Source organism: Carassius gibelio, chromosome B19 (genome assembly GCF_023724105.1).
Source record: "Carassius gibelio isolate Cgi1373 ecotype wild population from Czech Republic chromosome B19, carGib1.2-hapl.c, whole genome shotgun sequence".
Classification (NCBI taxonomy): Eukaryota; Metazoa; Chordata; class Actinopteri; order Cypriniformes; family Cyprinidae; genus Carassius; species Carassius gibelio.
In genome coordinates, this window is record NC_068414.1 from 28,909,176 (window position 1) to 28,932,331 (window position 23,156).

The following is a 23,156-nucleotide window of genomic DNA, read 5'->3' on the forward strand; positions in this document are numbered from 1 at the left end:
TTGGTTAGTGTATATAAATACCATAGTAAGACACAGAGACCATAATTTCGTCTTTGACTCTCAAGGAAGATGAATCTCTTTTAAAACACTAAATGAATGAATGAATTGACCTGTGAGTATTACACTATATATTGTTGTAATCTGAGTTATAGCCCATGTTTTTAACAGTTTTATGTATTTAAAAGTGAACATTGTTCTTCTCCTTTCATTTGATAAATATTTCGTTTTCTTTTGAAAACAGAATTCATTAATATTATTACTTATCAGATATGCAAAGCAGTATCTTTGAAATATCTCTGCTGACAGAGTAGTGGCTGATTTAAAACACAAAGCTGCTAATGAGGCTGACAAACAAGAGAAAATACTTTTCAATAAAATTGAGCAATACTTTGAATGAGAGATTGAACATGTGCACTGTTGAAAATTACAAGGAGGACTTATTAAATAGTGCAAGAAGCTTTGAAATGAGACTGATCTAAGGAACAAACTGGAGTATGCTGTATTAATACAGAAGGGAATTGAAAAGGTGGATTTTATAAAACAAAATCAATGGGATGAAAAACTGCTCAACTTGATCAGTGCCTACAAGACTACAAAACAAATCCTCTCTGATTATCAACTAAATGAGGAATTTAAAAGAAATGAGGGATGACATTGTGGAGCAGTTTTCTCTCACAGCACTACCAAGTTATGATGTGGGGAAGGAAACATACAGACTCTTATTTAGAAACTTGGAAACAAAAGGTGAAGCCGTACGTGAGATGCTATCAGATACCAGCAGTCTAGATCAGTGTGGAACTGGACCTTTCTCCGCAACAACTGTAAAAATTAACATATTTAAAAACTCAAGAGTTCACTTTGGACTACACAGAGGACTAATAAACACAATTTCATACAGCAGTCATGCAAAAGAATAATAAACAAGAGCACTGCATTAAGTTTGACTAATACAAGCGCAAAATCAGACTATAACCCTGACATATATTAACTGTTGCGCTTCATTGACAAGAAAATGGAAGACTGCAAGGACACAGAGATAAACCCTGAAACTGAAGCAGCTCTCAAGATCTGTGGGATTGCAGCAAGAGCTTTCCAGTAATGACCCTTTGAAATCACTTGAAAGGTACAGGGAGCAATGGTTTGCTGACTACTTTATAGACCTCTACTACCAGCGAGACCAGAGTCAGAACAAGGCAGAGATGTGTGCCATGCAATGCTTTTCACCTGCTGTGATGGAATACATCCAGAAACGGCTTGGGCCTGACATTGAGGATGAAATGCTGACAGGTGAAAGGGGCCTTGATTTTAGCACACAATCATTTTTCCAGTTTGCCATTTTAAAACAACTGTAAAGCTCTTAATCTTCATTATTTGGTCTCTGAAGTCCGACATTTTAGAGTTGAAACCACTGGCTTATATGTTTCATAATATAAAGCACTCATCCATGTACAGTTCATTTTGTCAAAGCATTAATGGTCAAAAGGTTTCTTGACACTTTAAGAACCTAAGAACCTTAAGATACTTTAAGTAATCCTAAACAATAAAAAAATATTTCACTTAAAGGCTAAACCTATATTTTGAGTACAACCTAACATTGATGAATAAAGATTTCTGCTATTTATGGTAAAAACTAAAATGCTGCATGATGTCTAGAGGAAGATACTGACAAAAGCTGAGAAATAATTGACACAGAGGAGAGACACAGGATTGCAAGAGAATTCAGCCTCAAATTCAATAACACAGAGAGAAAAACTCTGTAAGAGTAACATGACAAAAGTTCAAGTTATTCAGATCTTTTACTGTGTAGTGGAAGAAGAAACTTTAAACAGGACAGTATATACAAAACATATCTAATATTGTTCAGTGTCATATGAAACCATTTTCCACAAACAGTTCTTAAAGAGTTAACAAATTACTTGTCATCTGACAGGTAAATACATTCTGATAAATCTGAAAAAACATCACATGTGTGTCTCTGGAGAAATGGCCAAAAAGCAGCTTAAGTTTTATTAGCTTTCTAAATGTATGAAAATTAAAGGCAAATGTCTTCATTAATGTCAGAAGCCATTAGCTCAAAAGAGTTTGTCCTTTTTCTGTCTTGGCACAAACGGTGTCATTCATCGTGCAAGTTTAGTTCTCAAAATAAAACAACACAAAAAGAAGCCTTCTAAAAGTCCTTCATTATAATTTGCACTAGTGCGTAACATTAAAGATGATGAGAACCAGTCTTTCATTAAAAAATTTCATGAAGAATCAAATTTTTTTTTTTAATTCCACCTTTATAAACAAACTTGCATGCTTTATACATTCCATCATGTATCCTTCATCTATATTTTTTCCATTACCAAAGGACATTTTGGGATTATTAATAAGGATGTCAAAAACCCTACCAACATCTAATGAAAATACAATTTACTGGGAGTCTTCCTAAAATAGACAACATGACACTTCAAAATTAACCAGTTTTAGCAAAACAATACTAAAGACACTTTTGGTTGAAAAGTCTTCACACAGACAGCTTTATTAGGCCTTCAAACCCAAACCATCCACAACCATCCATTTTTTTGGACTGTGTTGATGTAACACCAATTGTATCCTTCATGTCTTCATGTCATTATTTTTAAATTCACTAGAAAACAAATCAAATGTGTGCAACAAGGTTTTTCCTCCTTCTATTGTTCAGTTTTCAACAGCTTGTGGTCTGAAGTGATGTTTCAGTGAGAATAGAGGTGATGCTTTTTGAGTCAGAGTAATCGTCCTCTTCCTCAGAGCTCAAGGTGCTTCCCAGAGTTGGGCGTCGAGATTGCTGAACCTTCCTCCTAACAAACAATCACACACACATTAAAACAGAGAGACCAATATCAGCCATAGGCCTGTTAATAGTTTAGCATTGTAAGTGTACCCTCTAGTGGCCAGAATGTTCATTACAACTGATAAAACGGTTGAGACCTAAATGCATCTGCTATTAATGAGGAGATGTAACTATCAAAACGACACTACTGACTTCTACATTTTTCATTAGCTCAGATGTTTTCAAGACGATTAAGATTTTTCACATCAAGCCTGATATATATACGTGTATCTTTTTTAAATAAATATAACATGTGACCCTGGATGACTAAACCAGTCATAAAGGTCTGAATAAATAAGTTTTCCATAGATGTATAGTTTGTAAGAATAGGACTATATTTGGCAGAGATACTGAAAATACTGAGAAAATCGCCTTTAAAGTAGTCCAAATGAAGTTCTTAATGCATATTACTAGTTAAAAATTAAGTTTTGATATATTTACAGTAGGAAATTTATAAAATGTCTTTACTTAATGTTCTAATGATTTTTGGCAAAAAAGTAAAATCAATAATTGTAAAATATCCAATGTATTTTTTGGCTATTGCTATAAATACACCCCAGCGACTGAAGTCTGGTTTTGTGGTCCATGGTCACATATATTAATACATTATTCTTAATTCATTTATGTGGATACTTGATAGAAAACTGACTTGAGCTCGTTCTCCAGTGCGTTGGCTTTGGCCTGCAGCGCCTCCTGCAGCTCCCGCTGCTCCTCAAGATCCCGCAGAACCTTCCTCCTGACGCCCTCCAGACGCTCCACCTCACCCTCGCTCTCATCCAGCTGCCGCTTCAGAGCCTTCACTCGCAGAGACAGCTGTCAGAGACATGAACACACAGCAGCTGTTTAGACACACTGCTTCGTCTACACATCATTTATAGGAATGATAAATAACATCATAAAAAAATCTTTATACATCAAGTAGTCAAGTAGTACTAGTACATCAAGCACATACCCTAACGTGCACGAAAAATACATGTATGTTTAAATGTGTGTGTGTGCTTACCTGGTCTCTCTGTTCAGCATGTTGACTTCGCTCCTGGTCCAGGGTGGCTGTCACATCCTTAAGTTTCCTGTCCATTCTCCTCTGAGCTGCTAGAATGGTGTTTTTCTCTCTAAAAGCACAAAAGACAGATAGATGCTTTATTTATTAATATCCAGTTATGTGCTGATTGTGCTTGCGTTATTCCAGTTCTTTACTTTTCTTCACTCCGCAAACGGTCCTCCAGTTCCTGAATCTTGTTTTCTAGCATCAGAACTCCAGCAGAGGGGCGAGTCTGAGAGCCCATATCAGCGATACGAGACTTGAACTCCTTCACCTGAGAGATGAGAGATGAAATACAGAGGGATGACAGCATGAAGGTTTTAAACACATACAGTAATAATCTATTAATGTAATTAATGATAATTAATCACATCTTGCTTTCACTGCATTTTCAATCTGTACCTGTCTCTCCAGTGCACTCTTATCCATCTCAAGATCATGTCTGGCTGAACGTTCCTGCATCAGTTCAGAACGGAGCTGATCCACCTAGATTAAAAAATACATTTAAATCCCTGCTTGTGTATAGCTTATGCTTGCGAATGAATCAAACATAAATATGGTTATCTGTGTACCTGCTCTCGACTGCGAGCGATGCGTTCATTCAGTAGCTCTGCTCCACTCTTCTCCTCATCCAACTCGATCTCTAACGTCTTCACTTTGTCCTGAAACAACAACAAAGTAATTACTGAAACAGCCTGTTTTCATTTCCCATCACTCTTAAATCCTTTGGACATTCAGAGAAGCCTCCAAACAGAGAGACTGGGTGCTGTCTTGTTGGATTCACTCAGAAGACCGGTTACCTCTATCAGACGGATCTCTCTGCTGCGGTCCGTCTGTGAGCTTCTGTCCGTCTCCAGCTCGTTCTCCAGCTGTTTGAGACGGCTGCTCAGCAGCTCTTTATCCAGCTGAGCACTGTCCCTCTCCTCTGAGCATGACAGCAGTTCTTTCTTCAGACGAGACACCTTAGAAACACACACCGAAGCACTGACTATCTATGCGGTGAACTGAAAGGTTGTAAGTTCAGACCAGAGCCAGAATAAAGGACCAGTGAGCACTCATGTCCAAAGTTAATAATAATGACAAAAGCAGTGGGAATATTCTCACTGACAATGTTTGACTGACATTGATTTTCATGAAGGATGTCATTTTTTTGCCCTATAAACACCGTGTTGTACTTTAGCACTGTGTGTATACTATCTAGTGAAACCCGGTCTGTCTCACCTCCTCCTGGGTGGTCTTTAGGAGGGCCTGCGCTCTCTGTTGCTCCACCAGTCTGTCTTTACTGAGTCTCTGAGCATCCTGCAGCTCTCTACGAGAACGATCCCTGAATTCATCGAACTGAGACTGAAGAACCTGCACCGACTGACGTGAACCTCCCATCATAGTCTCCATCTGATAGGAAGAAATGAACAAAAACACAAATAAATGCTGTTCTTTTATAAATCCTATTCAAAGATTAAAAAAAAATAATGCATCACAGTTTCCACAAAAATATCAAGCAGCACAACTAGTTTCAATACTGATAAATATATATATATATATATTTCTGAAGCACCAAATCAGCATATTAGAATGATTTCTGAAGGATCACGTGACACTGAAGACTGGAGTAATGATGCTGAAAATTCAGCTTTGCATCACAGGAGTAAATTAGATTTTAAATTAAATGTAAATAGAACACAGCTATTTAAATTTTTTACTATTATTTCACAATGTTACTGTTTTTACTGTATTTGAGATCAAATAAATGCAACCTTGGTGAGGATAAGAGAACATTTTTAAAAATATTGCATCAACCTCAAACTCTTGAAGAGTTGTGTTCTTTAAATAATTAATAATAATAATAAAAAGAAGCATTTATTAACTACACAAACACACACACGCACCTCCTTATTGATCTTCTCCAGCGCTCGGTCCAGCAGTCTCTTCTGCTCCTCCAGGTCACTCTTGCCACGTCTCAATACTTCTCTTTCTCTCTCCCTCTCCTCCAACCGGCTGCTGAGCTCCTCTTTCTCCTGACCCAGTCGAGAAGCGGCACGCCGGGACTCCTCCAGCTGGTTCCTCAGGCTCCGGTTCTCGTCCTCCAGAACATCTGAGGAGCTGTCAGGAACACTGGACTGCAAGCGTGTCTGGAAATGAAAAGAACATTGTAAATGGAAGACTAAACTGAACCACAAGAGGTGAATAATTATGCCAATCATTTTAAAGCAAAATGCTTAAATGCAAAATGGATGTTTTACCATGCGTGCTATTCTCTCTCTTAAGCGAGCATTGGCCTCTTGAAGTTCTAGAGTGCTTTCAATATCTTGAGATTGCTCTGATGTGGAGGGCTATACACAAGAAGTAATTAGAATAAGGGAACAAATATTACATTATTTTAAAGTACTTTTTCTGTTCCTCAAGAAAGTAATAAAGCTGTATAAAACAAGTCAAATTCAGCATGTCGAGTGATAAGTTAGACCAATGAGATTTAGTTTCTTAAAGAGTAACTAAACCCTAAACCAACTTTTTTTAGTTAATGATCTGTAAGAATGGGGCTTTATTAGTGCTGTTCATTGATTCAAGTAACTTTTTTTACATTTGAGTATAAAGTGTTTTAATTCTTCAATGTATGTTCTAAAAACGTCTAAATGCTGCCCTCTTCAGGTTGAACGGTGGGTACTGCAGTTGTTGTTTTCCTATTGGATGTTGCACCGCAAGTTTACAGCTCACCACGCCCCTTGGTACGAGCTACCACGCCCTTGGCAGTATAAAACCATCTTGTTCCGTCAAAATTACTATAGTGAGTCAGGAGTTGGAATTGCGAGTATTGAAAACGACCAGGATAGACTATTATAGCATCTATTTAGCATAGCATTTATATAGTTGTTTAGATTATTTTGTGTAGACTATGTAGTTAATTAGGATAGTTGTTAGTGTAACGTTAGTATTGTTAGAAGCATAGTTAGTTAGTAGCATAGTATTGCATCAGTTAAGATAGCTTCAAGTTAGCGTGGGTTTATCTGTATTTAGTACAGTGGTCAGGATGGTACATAGGTGTAGTGTTGCTGGTTGCGACAGCACTGCTGGACTGCATAGTTTTCCAGCAGACTTTAAAATTAGGCGCCAGTAGTTGCATGCACCTGGCCTGGAAGACCATTAGAGCTGGAGTGTGCAAACTACATTTTACGCGGGATTGCTTTTCCAAAATTGGAGGTGGAAATGGGTTTCGTCACACAGCTCGCGCTGGAAAGCGACGCGGTGCGGGAGTTAAGACCGCAGTTTGAGCCAGCAGCTCGAATTGATATGGCTCAGGCCACAGACACCTCGACATCCTCCACTTCAGGTGAAGGAGGTGGAGAAATGTCCTCTAGTTCAAATGATCGCTCTGTTGCAAAGCTTCTTGCATTACTACAGTCACTCTCCATAACTCTCTTGACAGCATCTGTCAATCAATCCGTCACTGCGGGTCTCAGGTTCACGCCCCTCCCGCTCAGCCCCGCCCTCGGTTCATCCCCTCTATCTCCGCTGTGCTCTGACCACCTTTCAGCATTTTTCAAATATTGCCAGTGGGTGGAGCAGGCTCTCACCAGGGGTTTAATTACCCTTTAAATAGGCCAGTTAAGACAAAAACTAATATGGATGAAATAGGATTTAATGCACCCTATAAGCTTTTTAATATTCATTATTTCAAGAATTACCTGTTGTGTTTTCTGCAGCGCTTTTGTGAGTTGCTCTTTGTCTTTCTTTGACTGATCTATTAGTCTGTCAATCTCTGCCTTCAGCTCCTTCTCTCGATTCTCATTGGCTCTTGATACTGATTTAAGCTCCTCCTCCCTTTTTGCTGCTTCAGCTTTCTGTTTTTGCACTTCTGAAAGAGCTTTCTTCAAATCATCTTGGCACCGCTGCAGCTCCTGAAAATGCAAAGAAACTTTTATACCAGATTTTATACATATCTCAGTCTCAAAATTCAGCATTCACAGTGTGTAGTTAGCGGTCACCATGAATCTTTTTGAGCCACATAAGAGATTAAACAGATTGTTGCATTGTATTTGTATCTTACCTTCATTGAAGCATTTGAATCAGTTTCATCAGGTTGTTTCTTAAATGTGCGCAGCTTCTCTTCCAGTTCCTTCTTCTCCTGCTGAGCTTGCAGCAGCCTGTCCAATGGGACAAAAACTAATTAAAACACACCAACACACAATATCACATTCAGCTATTCACTAAAATGATTTCATCCAGTAGAAGAATCAACATCCTATAAAAGAATCTGTTATTTCAGAATGGAAATTATTTATGACAAAAGAAAAGATTTGATAAAGATTTGTTTGAGCATTAATTTGGGTAACCTGCACTAGACATATATTAGTAGAAGTGTATATGACGCATCAGTTCAGATAGTGAAATTAAGGGATTTTATTTTGATTAGTCTTAATTATAACAGAGTTGTATTAGATTTCATAACCTGCAGCCAAATTGAAACCATGTTAATAGATTCTAGTTTAGTGTGTCAGTTTTCACCAGGGCCAGATTTTACAACAATTAACTGATTTACACTAAAACACTTCATCAGTTATAGTTCATTTCTGCCAGTGGAGTCAGTAGTTATGCGTCTACTACAGGACTCTGTCTCACTTTTGAAATGCGCTGCACTGCCCCGGTCTGGCAAACAAGAAGACATGAAACAGAAAGACAACAATAAACATTTAACAGTCACAACTGACATGAACATGTAGCGTGAAGCTCATAAAGCACATAAAAAAACGCTAACAAACTAAGACAACATATAAAACAGATAATGAAACCTGTAGGACAAGATTATGAGTTATAGTTCACATCAAAACATGCTGTAAAAAACTAAATTTGCTTTAAAAGATATGTTTTTAATGTGTTTTGGATGAAATAAATGCAGCTTTGTTGAGCATAAGCGATCTTACAGACCCTAACATTTTGAACAGCAGTGAGTGTGAACTGGATATACAGGATAATAACAATATCTACGTGTGAAGAAACACATCAGGCATTTTGTCCTACAGACAGACCAGAAGACAAAATTCCAGCCAAACATTTATTATACGTACTGAAGTCTGGATGTAAATAAAGGGTGTTGTCACAAGACTGTTTGTATATGCTTACACATGATGAGTCTCTTAACTCCTTAGACAAACATGGACTTGAACCTTAGAGTAACACTTTAATATCTTACTAAACAATTTATGAAATTGTTTTATAATGTTTTACCTGATTAAGACTGCATAGTTATGGATATATGTTGCTACAATACTGTAATTTTAACTCTGATGGTTGTTAATAATAATGGCTGTTTCTAATGCCGGATGCCCTAATGTTACTGGTGGGCTAAAACACTAATTTGCATAAAATGAAACAACAAATTCACATCACATAACCGAGATACACCAAAAATTTGGAATCGCTATTTAAAAGTTTCAGAAGTTGATGCTTCAAGTGTCAGAGCTTACTCCCGGTTGGCAGAGCCAAGCAGCTCCTTCCATTGGTCGCTCTGCTCTTTGTATCCCTCCAGCTCCTCCTCCAGAGCCAAGATGGAAGCATTAACCTTCTGACGCTCCTCCTCAATTTCCAGCTGAGACTGCGGATAAGGCCAGAGGAAAAGACAACAGGTATCAGTGAAAACTTCAATTCTGTACTGTGCACCCATTTAAAACTGCTAAAAGTTCTTCTCACAACGGTTTGGACAACAAAACAGATCAGACATCTGAATCGATCCAGCCTAGGTATCAGGCATGACATGACAAGCGATAAAACATCCCAGTGAGAAAGGGACTCAGAATGTGAGACACAGGCATTCATTTGTCTTGTAGTGTATGTTCACCTGTGAGACGGTCTCCATGCTGTGACGGAGGGCATCCATGTCTTGACTGTACTGCTCTCTCAGGGCCTCCATGTCTTTATCATGGGACTCCACCTCATCTTTCAGTGCTCCTTTCAGAGCAGTGAGCTCTCGCTCTCTCTGCCTCAGGGTGTCCTCCAGTTTCTGCTTCAGCATCAGACACTCTGACAGCTCTGCCTGCACCGTCATCAAGTCCTGCAGAGAAAAAGAGTGTTTAAGAGAAAACTAAATTTCACTTTCAAAATCAGCTTTATAAAGAATAGTATCTAGCCGAGTAAGGGTCATTAATAGCAGACATCACAATCATTCTGTATCAAAATCATAACCATGCTTGTGTGCGTACTAGCTGCATTGTGTCGGACTGAGGTGAGTTTTCCAGCGTTCGTCTGAGCTCTTCCTGGAGCTGAGCTAGCTGATCCTCCTGCTGCCGTAAACGAGACTCCGCTGCCTCTCTATCCATACGCAGCTCCACCATTCTGAAGAGAGGAAGTAAATATCAGACAAATCTAATTCAAACTCCACAGGGTTATATTTTCTGTTGGAAATGCACATTTGCTTCTTGAGTTAATGCACAGACTCACTGGTCCTGGTTTTCCTGTAGTTCTCTCTTGGCCTTGTCCAGGAGTTGCTGGAATTGTGTGTTTCTGTTGAACGCCTGTTCCAGTTCAGACTTCATATTGCTGTCAGTCACTAAGATCTGTGGACCCTGTGGAGCACCAAACCCCAATGAGCTTTAAAGATTACTGTAAGGATTTGGGTTCAAAACAAATAAAGCCCGGTGGACTGCATGCTGAAAATTCACACTTACAATAATGCATTTACAATCAAAAACTATGGGTTCAAAAAACTCAAGCACGTGTCAAAATGTTATGATCAGTAAAGTAATCCTTGTAGCAATGGGGATACTGGTCAAAGCAGCGGAGCAGTCTGTACATTGTAAATACGGAAATCCCATAAATACTTCTTCCTGGTGTCTTGCGTGCTTTATGTGAAATTTATAGGGTTTACTGACTTGGTTATGTCAGGAATTAAAAGACTGTATAACTTTCCACAGACAAGATTGCGAAGTGATTGTATTGCACAGTCTCATGTCAATTTTGGAATTCGCCTGAAGGACTGAACAAATTTTAAATTACCATAAAATGAAAAAAACAATAATAATAAAAAATTTATTTTGCACGTTTTCACAAACCGAGGGAAAAGTGAAAATCTACAATTTTCCAACATTATAAATAAATAGGTAAATATTAAATAAACATGTTAACATTTCTTCACAATACACAAAAACTTTATGATTTAAGCATTAAATATACAAATCAAATAAAAAATTACTACTGTGTTGGAAGCTGATTTGCTTCCATTTTTATTAATTTAACTATTGAAACTAAAAGTCTTTGAATTTGCCATCGACGGGCCTTATCAAACCAGAACACATGTAGCTCTGTTCATACAAGCTGCAGCACCAAAACAAACATGCATATTTCTACATAGGGGAGGTTAGGTGTCATCTTGAGGCTATGCATTCATCTCACAGCAGTAATATTTCTTCATATGTCCCCTCAGGAATCAGGAGCGATACATTACACCAGTAATTCTTACTGTCAATCGCATGATTGTGAATCCTGATACAGATAAGCCTAAGTGAATCATCTTATATCTGTACGTGGCTGATCTTAACTTAATGAGGAAATATCTGAAATATGCACACAGCCAGAAGGCAGCCGTGTGCTCCTCAAATAACCCAGTCCTCTTGGATATCTCATCAGACTATTCAACTGCTGTAGCCATCATTATAATGACCGCACACGGCTACCACGAGGTCATTTGAACTGACCTCTTGTGTTGCAGGGTCTAAAGTTACTTCTTGAATAAAAATAAAAAAAGAAATAATTAATTTACTATTAAAGTCATCTTATTAGAAGTAAACCTCCAACACCAATGTAAACTTTCAGAACTATAAATGTTCAAAAGAACAGCATGTATAGAAACAGAACTCTTTTGTAACATTATAAATGTCTTTACTGTCATAATGTTTGATCAATTTAATGCCTCCTTGCTTGATAAAAGTACCAACATTTTATCTGAAAATGTTTAACTTCGTACTAGTGTATAGTCTCAGTATAAACAGCATCAACAATCTCCAAGTGTCTGAAAAGGTGCACTCCATGCTAATGAGCTTAATTAACGACAGCAATACTGCCCACAACAACAACAGAGTTTATCATGCATGGACGAGTGCTCAGTGAGATACGACAGCATAAGAGCCCGTACACCGAGTGGCCATTAAAACTAAACAGACAGGCTGAGGGGAAACCCTCCATCTCAGGCATCCGTTTTCATTGTGACTTAATTATTGATGGATCACAAAAAGCGAGCTCTCAACCACGTGGCCCTAATCAGCTTTCCTTGTTGAGACGACGGTTGCCAAGAGACCGCAGGAGGATATTTCACATGCAGGAAGCTTATGCAAACACGTAGGCTAACAATATTATACAGACACACACACCTATGCATGGGTGTACGTACAGGAAGATACAGAAACCCGTCATTAAATGGATATTTCCCTCCAAATTATAATTATTTGCATACTCTCATTTTGTTCTAAAGCCTTTAAGTATCATAATGTCTTCTTGTAGTCATATGATAGATTTGTGTGAGCAACAAACTTTTTTTAAAGTTGTTGTTTATTGATAACCTGGTATGAGAACCAGACCAGTCCAATTCTAAATCGATAGTTCACTCAAAACATACATTTACATTTATTAATTTTGCAGATGCTTTTATCCAAAGCGACTTACAGATGAAGACAGTGGAAGCAATCAAAAACAACAAAAAGAGCAATGATATATAAGTGCTATAACAAGTCTCAGTTAGGTTAACACAGTACACGTAGCATGGGATTTTAAATAATATAATAAATAAAAAGAAAACAGATCATTTAATTTAAAAGTCCGTAAAAGTGACTTTGTGCTTCTTGGGATGGCACAATCAAGTGCGACGTTCACTTGCAGAACGCAAGCTTCTAGAGGGCACATAAGTCTGAAGTAACAAATTTAGGTAAATGAGTGCAGAGCCAGTGGTAGTTTTGTAGGCAAACATCAATGCCTTGAATTTTAGGAACCTTTTAGGAGCTGTTCATGCACCCACCCACAATTCCCTCTGGCCCGAGACTAGAACTCACAACCCTTCGATTGGGAGTCCAACCCTCTAACCATTAGGCCACGACAAAAAAAAAAAAAGTACAACAACCTACACCTAGGTACAGGTTAACACCTGATGGCGTTTCTTCTGGACTCTTGAGTTACAACGAATGTGTTTTAGAAACACATGGTTATAACAGCCAGAGAAAAGAAATTGGAAGCCAGTGCAAATTGATAAATAGAGGTGTGAAGTGTATTCTTTTTGGCTCATTAAAAATTAATCTTGCTGCCGCGTTCTGAATTAATTGTAAAGGTTTGATAGAATTGGCTGGAAGACCTGCCAAGAGAGCATTGCAATAGTCCAGCCTGGACAGAACAAGAGCTTGAACAAGGAGTTGTGCAGCATGTTCTCAAAGAAAGGGCTTGATCTTCTTGATGTTGAATAAAGCAAATCTGCAGGATCGGACAGTTTTAGCAATGTGGTCTGAGAAAGTCAGCTGATCATCAATCATAACTCCAAGGCTTCTAGCTGTTTTTGAAGGAGTTATGGTTGATGTGCCTAACTTGATGGAGAAATTGTGATGGAACGATGGGTTTGCTGGAATCACAAGCAGTTCTGTCTTAGCAAGGTTGAGTTGAAGGTGATGGTCCATCATCCAGGAAGAAATGTCTGTTAGACAAGCTGAGATGCTACCGTCGGATCATCAGGATGGAATGAGAGGTAGAGTTGAGTGTCATCAGCATAGCAGTGGTATGAAAAGCCATGTTTCTGAATGACAGAACCTAATGATGCCATGTAGACAGAGAAGAGAAGCGGTCCAAGAACTGAGCCCTGAAGCACCCCAGTAGTTAGATGTTGAGACATGGACACCTCACCTCTCCAAGATACTTTGAAGGACCTATATCCTTAGGTAAGACTCAAACCATTGAAGGGTGGTTCCTGAGATGCCATTTACCAGTAGTACATCCGATTCAAAAGCATGATTCATTAACAAATTGGACAATGGACATCTCTCGAATCAACATAATACTAGGAAAACAAGTGAATTGAATTTTAGATCTCTATCTATAAAACTGAAATAAAAAGCCTTAGTCATATGTACCCTTTTCCTTGTATTTTCATGGGGATTTTTTCATTTTGGCAGGACCAGTTAATAGTTAATCTCAATTAATTATAATAAAATTAAAATTAATCATTAAAATTATATAACACTGACCAAAAAGAAAATTATATGGGAATTTCACTTTTTGTGCTCTGGCCCTTTAAAAAAAAGCCTCTTCTTAGCGGACCTATTTTTTTTTTAAATAAATAATAATCATGATAATGACTATCGTCTTTTTAACACGCATGCTAATTTCTTCACACACACACACACACACACACACAAAAATTGTCTTGCTGCTCTTATCTCCTCTCACTGTCTCAAAATATCTTTCTCACAATCATGCAAAACAGGGAACAATATGCAAACCATGGGCATAGACACACACACACACCCTCTGTAGATGTAGGTTCGTCATTCAGCAAACATTGCTGAGCACTATTCAGTGCTGGGAAATGCAAACTGATTTACTGAATAAAAGCGTGCTTACCTTGACCCCACAGAACCTTTCCTGAATGAGGCTTGCTTTGCGTTTGATGGCTGACTCACTCTCAATAGACCTAGTGTTAGAAAACATGAAGGGAAATATAATGAGCCAGAGACAGATTGGATTATGGCATGTTCTGAAGAAAATGTAAGAGGTATATGCCAGGGCTGCTAGGGTGTTTTAAGTGGTTTTAAGCATGTTTTTAGGGTATTCTGGTCTAATGCTACTGCAATGCTAAAGTGTGAGTGGCATTCAACATGTTGATATTTGTTGAAGCCCCTATGAGCAATACAGTTAAAATATTATAAGCTTACAAAATATTATTAAATTTATCTCTCTAGTCACTCCAACATTATTACGGCTTTCATGAGTAACATTGTTATGTGAAATCAAGCCAAGCCTTTCAAAGCCTTTCAAGTAGTATAATGCATGTCTAGTAACACTTTAGTGTAGGGGCTTATTCTCAGTATTAACTAGTTGCTTATTAGCATGCCTATTATTAACATATCTGCTGTTAATTAGTACTTATAAAGCACATATTCTGCATGACCATATCCTACATCTCTAATCCGACCCAGTACCTAAACTTAACAACTATCTTACTATTACTGAGCACCTAATTAGGAGTTTATTGAGGTAAAAGTCATAGTTAATTAAAATAAAGACCTTAAAATAAAATATGACCGTATACCTTTATGAATGTACTTCACCAATTGGATAAATATTGAGAAATACATTTAAAGGCAACTCTGAGGCTCTGTAAAATAAGAAAATTATTATACCCCTCTTTAAGTATGTTGTAAATGGCTCGTTTGGTCTGGGCATCCTCTCCATTTCCGTCCTCTGCCCTTGTGGTCTGGCTCTTTATGAGGTCAGGGGTCACCTGGAAAAAAAGACATATCAAACATGCATTATTTTTGAAATACCATACATAAAACCGCCCCTGAAATAGGTGCTAAGAGAGCCAATCAAAAAACTTTAAAGAAATACAGCCTTCCAAAAGCATGCTTGGCATCTTATTGCCAGCAATCCCATTTGTACAAAATTATTAACAACAGAAAGCATTTTTAATTGGCTGGGGGAAAAAAGCATGAATATGCCCCCCCCCCCACCCCCCCACACACACACACATTTTTTTCCAAGGTTTACAAATTTTTTTAAGCATGGTTTTCCAAAACCACCTTTAAAGTTGCAATGAAAACAATGTGGTAACAGATCTTCTCTTACATATCGTGAAGAAAATCTGAATGAAATAGACTACTTTTAAAAGAAAAATATAGTGCCGGACTTGGTTGTATTGAAAGGTTCCTAATTGGATTTTTTAGGTGTACCAACTTTATGCAAGAAGAAGAACAATATCTTGAGGACTCACTGGTTTCTTTGGTAGAGCAGGTGGTGTTTCATTGGGCACAAACAGCTTTGGAGATTGGCTGAAGGTGAGGGGTTTGGAATTGGGGATAGCTGCCACTTTAGCCACAGAGGTGGAGTCTCGTCCTAGACTTCCGGTTGAAGGTTTGGGTGAGTTGAGTTTGGGCACTGTAGCTGGAGTAATAGGAGCATAGGGGTTTATTGTTGGTGATAATGGTGGGGTGTCATCTGTAGGTTTATTGAGAGCATCCACACTGTTCGACCGAACTCGGTTATCAAGTAGATTTCGAGTTCGGGGTTCTGAGTTTATAATATCACCAGAACTACCACCACTAAACCGGCTAATGAGTTTATTAATTGGAGCCAATGACTTGGTGTCTATAGCTGGGGCCTTCTCATCATCCAATGAGGTTCCATTTAGCCCCGTCCCATTCATATTACTCCCAATACCATTCTGCCTGACCTTCCTAAGCCCTGCTTCATTAAAACGATCATCGTCCTTCTTGTCTACCTTGGGAGCCAGAGCAGAAGGGGTGAGATGTTCTGTAGTCCTGGGCTCTGCTTCTCCTTGAGTACCTGCCTGTCCATCACCAGGTGGCCTTCTTAAGGGACTCCCAAAATCCTCATCTGGAGAGCTAGGTTGGTCAGCGGGGATATAGGAACCCTGGGGAGTCCGAGCACCTTCCCTTTGTCCCAGACGCAGGGTGTTGTATGGGGAGGTTCGAGAGACAACTGGAGCTGAGCTCTGGATTTGTGGTTGAGTCTTCAGTTGTACCCCGTAAGAGTCCCCCTTTTCTCCGTCCTTGAGCACCACGTATGGTTGACCCGAAATGCCTTGCACCCGCACAGCTACTCCATACTTAGATGGCGAAGGAGTCCCGTTACTGACGCCACCAGCTCCACCAGCCATTCGACTCCTGTCTGGGAACCCTCCGCCGGCGTCATCCAAATCTTTGATGAAGCGAATCTGGACACCGTAGTCCAGAGGGGGCTTCCTGTCTGCTGAGAGGGAGCTCATTGTGACCTGCTGTGATGCCAAGACAAAGAATTTAATAAATCAGTGCACTAGTCCATTTAGAGGCTAAATTAAAAGGCTAGACTGTTTGGTGGACTATCTGAGGAACCCAAAGAGGGCACAGATACACATAAAAAAACACAACATGAATTACAATGCAATAAATCAAAACAGGGTAGACTCCAAATTTAAATTTTCAAATGAAACCAAGGCCGTGTAAGATAGATTTAAAGTCTGATCAAACGACTGCAGAATTTAAAGGTTCAACAGGAAGTGACACTTCATTTCCACAACCTACATTCTCTGGAGTTTTTTGGTCTACTGGAAATCTTTGCAAAGAGGTTTTTTCAATGCCAAGTCTGCCGAAAAATCCATCTTTGCTCACCTTTTAAATATATTTCAGACTATTAATATCTCCCAAGAGACCATTTAACAAACCACTCTCAACTCCTTGACATATTGTCACACTTTGGTAAATGGAAATATGAAGCAGTTTTGTGCGTGACACAGCTATCAGGTATCGGCGCAGGTATTGAGAGTCTTCTCACACGTGAAAAGAGAAAGATATTGTTTGTGTGTCACAAACAGGTGTGCCTGCTGGTAGGAGCAGGTTCTAGAACATTCCACTCTGATTCTTGTCTTCACGTTTTCCTAGAACACAGTTACAGTACACAGGAGAGCTAACATTAGCTCAAAAACAGCTTATCACTCTGATGGGAACATTCCTCAAATCATATCAATGCGCCTGCTTGCATGACAGATCAAAGATGCTGAGTTTAATCTGCTGTTTAACTGGCGTTTAAAGAGACGCATATGTGTTCTACTGTATGAAGCATATGACACAGAAAACATCCAGAGCTATGCAGGGCATCATCTAAAGCCCACGTTTTACCACCTCATCAGTGTGTTCAACTTGAAGTTTTGAAGCAAATTTCTTTCTGCATTCTCTATATAAAAGTCAAAAATTGCTTTGTGTATGCAGCAGTATGGTGCATCCTGTGTTGAACACAAACTTATAATGCACCAGCATAACACTGGTGGGCAAAAACTGTGACGACACTGAGAACTTTAGTCCACAAACTCTGGTCTATCAATGAATAACTTATTGAAACAGGGGTATTTGGTTACATTATAACTGTCGGCGCTTCTGTTGAGCCATTAGGTGTGATTAGCTACTCAAAGTCAGCCATTGTCTTCCTCACATAGGTGGGATTCCAGGCATTCCTGTAAAATGGAACCCACCATGTGATTTCTCATTGGTTAAAGGAACAGATTAATTATGTGAAACCTGTATATATTGAACTGAATTTCTTTTTTGAATTTGTCAAGACAACATGTGACCGACAAATGTCTCAGAAAATGTTTTATTCTTTCACCAAAATGAAAACGGTTTAAGGGTACAAGTTTTCCACGTTTCTCAAATTATTGCATTAGAACCCATGTGTTTACATCCACCAAACATTAAAGCTACAGTGTATGAAAACAGGTCTGGACAGTTGTGTGGATGTGATTCTTTCCCGCCACAAGGCACTGGGTCCCACCTGGCATCAGAATGGCTGTTTGTTCTTTGAGGAATGTTACTAAACTTGATCATCAGTTCTCTCTACCATCTTCTATTCATTCAGTAAAATTAACAATACAAAATATTGTGCTGCACATACTCTTGTCTTGACTACTTAGAAAAGCATGTGATGATTGATTTCTTTGTAATAAACCAAATTGCCACCCCATTTCTGACCTATTTTATGCAACAATAATTCTGACAAAGTGTAAAAAGAAAAAAACAAACAGGCATATCAGATCATATCAGTCTTCGAAAATGAAGCCTTTGATTTAGCATGTTAATTAGTGAATGATGATACTCAGTTTTACTGCATTAGTAATCAATAGCTTGACTGTGTTTTCTTTTTTTTCAGCCACAATACTGGTAACATTTTGTTACATCTAGGGTTGCAAATGGCAGACAATTTCAGGTAAATTTTTCACCCTTTTACAACCCATCATGTATCACACTGAATTTAGTATATTTAAAGTTGCGTTGAAATAGAAGTAGTGACCAATTTTTTCTTGTGACTTACATCCGAATGTAACATGCATTTAGAAAATAGATTTATTTCCTGTATTAATATCGACTAATTTGCCTTTACTTCCAATTTCCATTGATTTTTTTAAACTTTACACTCATTTATTTCTAGAAATAGATTTTAAGCTCAGTATGAATGACTCACACATTAAAGGCACATTATGTTAACCCCTCACGTAAATGTGTACACACAAACACTGCATGCACTGTTACAGATTATGAGTATTACATCAGATCCTTTAGGTTTATAATATCACACTTACGAGACTCATCCCAGCTGCGTGTTTCACACGGATATAAAAAAGGGAATTGCTCGTTTAATAAAAATACCTAAACAGATCTGTAAGGGTTTTATTTCCAGTTTCCACTCTCTTTGAAAGTATTAGTACCCTGAGGGTACTTGTGTCTGAATTGGCTTTAATCCATTCATTGTTTTTTTGGCTGATGCTTCTATGGGGAAAATGCTATTTATGTCAATTATGTCAACATAGTCTCTAGCCAAACATATGAACATCTTTCACTTTTTATCCCTTCTAAAATGCCACCAAATATGGTCTAAATAACTGCTATTTAATTTACATACTCACCTAAATGTAAACTCTTAACCGAGTGGCATTATACTACATGAAAATGATGCTAGACAACTTCTCCAACAAACGTACATTTAACGTAACTTGTTCTATCCACTTTTACCCAACTGTCCCATGGTTATTTTAGTTGTATGTACTAAGTCAGTTCTCCTTAAGTTCACAGGTGTCTGAGCAGAATAACCGCATGAACATGAACATATTCCACAAACATATGACTGCTATTCAAACATATTAATTTTTTCAATAGTAATAAATTGGAATTTGATGTTTTATTCCCTGTGACTGGAATGAGTTAACCCAAAAATGACAATGAGTAATTTTCCTCTTTAATCTGTTTAATTTGTGTTTTTTAATTGTAATTTTTTGTAATGTGCTCTGTCTTTAATGCAATGTTCTACTTTGATGTTTTGTAATTTGATGCAATGGCATTCATTTTAGAGTGTTTTATTGATATCTTGTCACCTTAAACAGACAATCACGATAATTTAAGCTTGTATCAGGGGCTCTGTCATAATTGGATATATTTTTAAGTTCTTTCCTTATTGTCATAAAGTAATAAGATAGCTTTTGACTAGTTGTTGTTGACAAAATACAGTTGCTTGATTAACTGATATCCAAGCACATAAACAAACAAGCATAAACAGCTCAACATTTTAAATAGGAAAGCAAAATACTATAACATCTTTTGCATACTTATTCATTGCCATTATTTCATTGTCATTTAATTACTTTTATTTTATTTGCCAGTTTATTAGACTATAAAGGACAGGACAGAATTTGGGTTATTGTGTCATAAACTCCACTATGTTCTGGTTACACTGTGTTGGAAATAACCAACAGCTAAATATTAAATTACACAGAGACAGGCACTTTTTAGAGGTGCTGGGTTTGTCCCTAAGATTCTTTATCCACAGATATGACTTCAGAGAGATGAGGAAGCACAAGCAAAGGTGCAGAATGAAAGATTTTTTCAGTCGTGTTCAAATTGCGTCACACCCACCCATCAAGTCAGTCAGTATCGGTGGGATCGAAACCAGCATGTTATTTTAGTATACGTGGCTAAAGTTACATCTCTGATACAAAAGAGAATAGAAAAAAATCATGGCTACGGTTTTGGCTTGTTTAGTTGTGTTGTCCTTTGACTCTGTAAAAGATGTAGACACAAAGGTACAAACATATGCTATCAAAACCCCCTTTTAATCATATGAGATATTTAAAATTCACTTTGTCAAAATACTTTGTCGATACATAATATATAAAAAACGATGCTAATCGGTTCTAATGGGATCAACGCAGATCAAAGTCATACTGACTTTATTATTTTTATAGAGAAGAGACGCCAATGTGGATCAGCGCATCTTCTGTGATCAGTCAGTAGCTTCAGACACACAAAGCAACAGGTGTTTTTTTGCTTCGCTCAGCAGAACTCCATCGTAAATATGAAACCATTGGATTATGGATTAAAACAACTGAAAGGCTGGAAACAAACGCGCGGCCATGAACTGCAAGAAAAACAAAAAGCCCAATGCAAACATACACCGCTTGAGTAAACAAAGACATTCCTTCTGCTTACCTGTTCTCTGAAACCTTCAGCAATAACCTTCAATAGGAACAAAACAATTAAGAGGCTCTTTTTAGGTTTAGTTCCAATTAAAAACTCCTCCTTGAGACCAAGGATGGACAGTCCATGCAAAACTGTCAGTGCGTTTTTTTTCCGAAACAACCTGTTGCCTTTGCGTCATTGATCCGCCCCTCCTGAGCGCTCATTGGCTGAAGAGTTGTCCCAAGGCCCGTCGATTGGAACACGTGATTGGTCGAAATCTTATGTCAATCAAATACAAATAAATCATGGCCCGTCCATCACAGGCTTCATGTATATGTCTGTCCATTAACCAATTTAAGAAGCTTGATGTCGGGGTTTATTCCCGGTAAAATCGTAATTTTGTTTTAAAACAACACACTAAAAATAATAAAGTTGTGAAAATAAACTGTAAAAATAGGTAACGTATATCATAAGGTCATAACAGTTGGTTTAAGACAGATAACAAATACGTTTTATTTTTAACGTTCTTATAAAGATTTTAATTAGCAGATTAGTCAGTTTATTAGAATATAATTCAGTGTCAAAATTGATTTTTTTTTTTGACCTTTAGTAAAAAACAAAATAGAACTGAAACACTAGAACAAATTTCCGTGTTAATCATTTGCAAAATTATGGCTCTGTGAATGATTTAGACACGTGTTCTTGTTCTGTTTCATGAATATGGCCATTCATAGCATACTTTAGCAATACTAACTAGTTTATATACACAAAATGTGCATTTTCGAGACATGGGTTTCATCTGGTATTTACAGTAGCTTTTTGAAAAGGTTTTTTTTTTTTTTTTTTTTTATAAAATAAGGTCTGTGGTTAATATTACTTGAAGTGACTTTTGTGTTTAGTTTTTGGCTAAAACTTAGAATTCAAACGGATGTGTTTTATAAACTGTAGCAAGTTTATTTTACTAAATTTTGAAAATCCATAAGAAATTCCTGGCAAATATGGTGAATTAGTCTTCTGGGTTACCCTACACATTTATTTATGATGCTGTTTTTTTAAACATATATTTGTTAGAAACTTTTTAAATATTATTTTAAAGACTGCCAAGCTGAAAATATACATGTAAACCACATATATATATGTTCTCTTTAATTACATGCCTTAGTTTTTTTTTTTTTTTTACCTATATTTAATACAATAATAAAAAGTCACAAAAAATACTTGTAAAAAAACAATTCAATTTACTTTAAGTACAGAGCCAGAGGCCAGAACTCCCCCCATATTACTGCACAATGCTGGCGAATGGAGGGCACCAGAGCAAGCACATTGAACAGCATACACACAGGTACATAAAAAGTAACAAATTAGAAAAAGGCAGAAATGCAGAAATAAAAAAAAAGAGAGAAACTGCAAACATCTTACTCTGCGACAACATTTGATTTCATTGTGTTATTTGGTCTACTTCAAAGCCCAGGATGAGGCCTAATCGGAACAGTAGAAGTAACAATTAAAACAGTTCTGACGAAGTACTGCATTGGTTCACATGCAATCCAAAGACTACATACATACACTGATATGGTTATGGATTACCACTATCGGCTATGCCATCATCTTACATTGTCCACTTTGTGTCAAGGACAGTGAGTAGCTGTACATGAAGAGAATCAATCTGGAGTTTTATTAATAATGAATCGCAGGACTCCAATTTCTGTAAGATCGCTCATGTATTCAAAGACACAGTGAAATGTTGATTATCTACATGTCTCGTATGCCTTTTTCAGGACGCTGCCATTTTCCTTTGGATACTGAAATGGAGATCACTGAGAGGAGAGGAGAGGTTGTGTGGTGACTATACACTCTTGACTTAATCAAAGCATTCTTAGCCAGACATGTCAAAAATTTTGAGGTAGCAAGTTGGCGTCAGTGCTTTGCAGATCAACAAGGTGGATTTTAGAAAAAAAAAAAAGAAAAAAAAAAGAAAAGATGGGACAGCTCTTTGGAGGCTTATCTTGGGTATAATCACACATAAGGATAAATTCTTGTACAAACATATTGAATTTTGCTTTTTACTGTGGCCAAAATCTATCTG

The 23,156-nt window shown here is 37.7% G+C and overlaps 2 protein-coding genes across 6 annotated transcripts in view; both read right to left on the minus strand.

The window, feature by feature from the left end:
- Positions 1–1,777: 1,777 nt before the first annotated feature.
- On the minus strand, positions 1,778–21,281 carry cgnb (cingulin b). Of its 4 annotated transcripts, XM_052585076.1 has the most exons (21): positions 21,101–21,268; positions 15,844–16,866; positions 15,254–15,354; positions 14,475–14,544; positions 10,323–10,447; positions 10,085–10,217; positions 9,724–9,936; positions 9,353–9,480; positions 8,508–8,534; positions 7,936–8,032; positions 7,574–7,786; positions 6,134–6,223; positions 5,780–6,022; positions 5,115–5,285; positions 4,694–4,855; positions 4,466–4,555; positions 4,296–4,379; positions 4,049–4,167; positions 3,855–3,963; positions 3,501–3,664; positions 1,778–2,819 (listed from the first exon to the last, which is right to left on the minus strand). In XM_052585076.1, the coding sequence occupies exons 2-21, from the start codon at positions 16,855–16,857 to the stop codon at positions 2,687–2,689; spliced, it is 3,486 nt and encodes a 1,161-aa protein (XP_052441036.1). In that variant the 5' UTR covers positions 16,858–16,866; positions 21,101–21,268; the 3' UTR covers positions 1,778–2,686. The 4 variants fall into 4 exon arrangements, with proteins under 4 accessions (XP_052441036.1, XP_052441038.1, XP_052441037.1 ...); XM_052585078.1 differs by lacking the exon at positions 6,134–6,223; XM_052585077.1 differs by lacking the exon at positions 8,508–8,534 and having other exon boundaries at positions 21,101–21,267.
- A 1,011-nt stretch (positions 21,282–22,292) lies between these two features.
- Positions 22,293–23,156, minus strand: part of pygo2 (pygopus homolog 2 (Drosophila)) — a 5,355-nt gene continuing 4,491 nt past the window's right edge. For both annotated transcript variants that reach the window (XM_052584987.1, XM_052584986.1), the window contains exon 3: positions 22,293–23,156. This exon is cut by the window's right edge and continues 1,963 nt beyond it. The gene's annotated coding sequence lies outside the window, so the exon portion shown is untranslated.

Bases quoted from the DNA above. Each gene is read 5' to 3' on its own strand.
- cgnb (XM_052585076.1), bottom strand. From the start codon at position 16,857: ATGAGCTCCCTCTCAGCAGACAGGAAGCCCCCTCTGGACTACGGTGTC. The intron at 7,787-7,935 runs GTAAGATACAAA...TTGCATTTTCAG, and splicing joins ATTCAAATGCTTCAATGAAG to GAGCTGCAGCGGTGCCAAGA. The intron at 4,168-4,295 runs GTACAGATTGAA...CTCATCTCTCAG, and splicing joins AGAGTGCACTGGAGAGACAG to GTGAAGGAGTTCAAGTCTCG.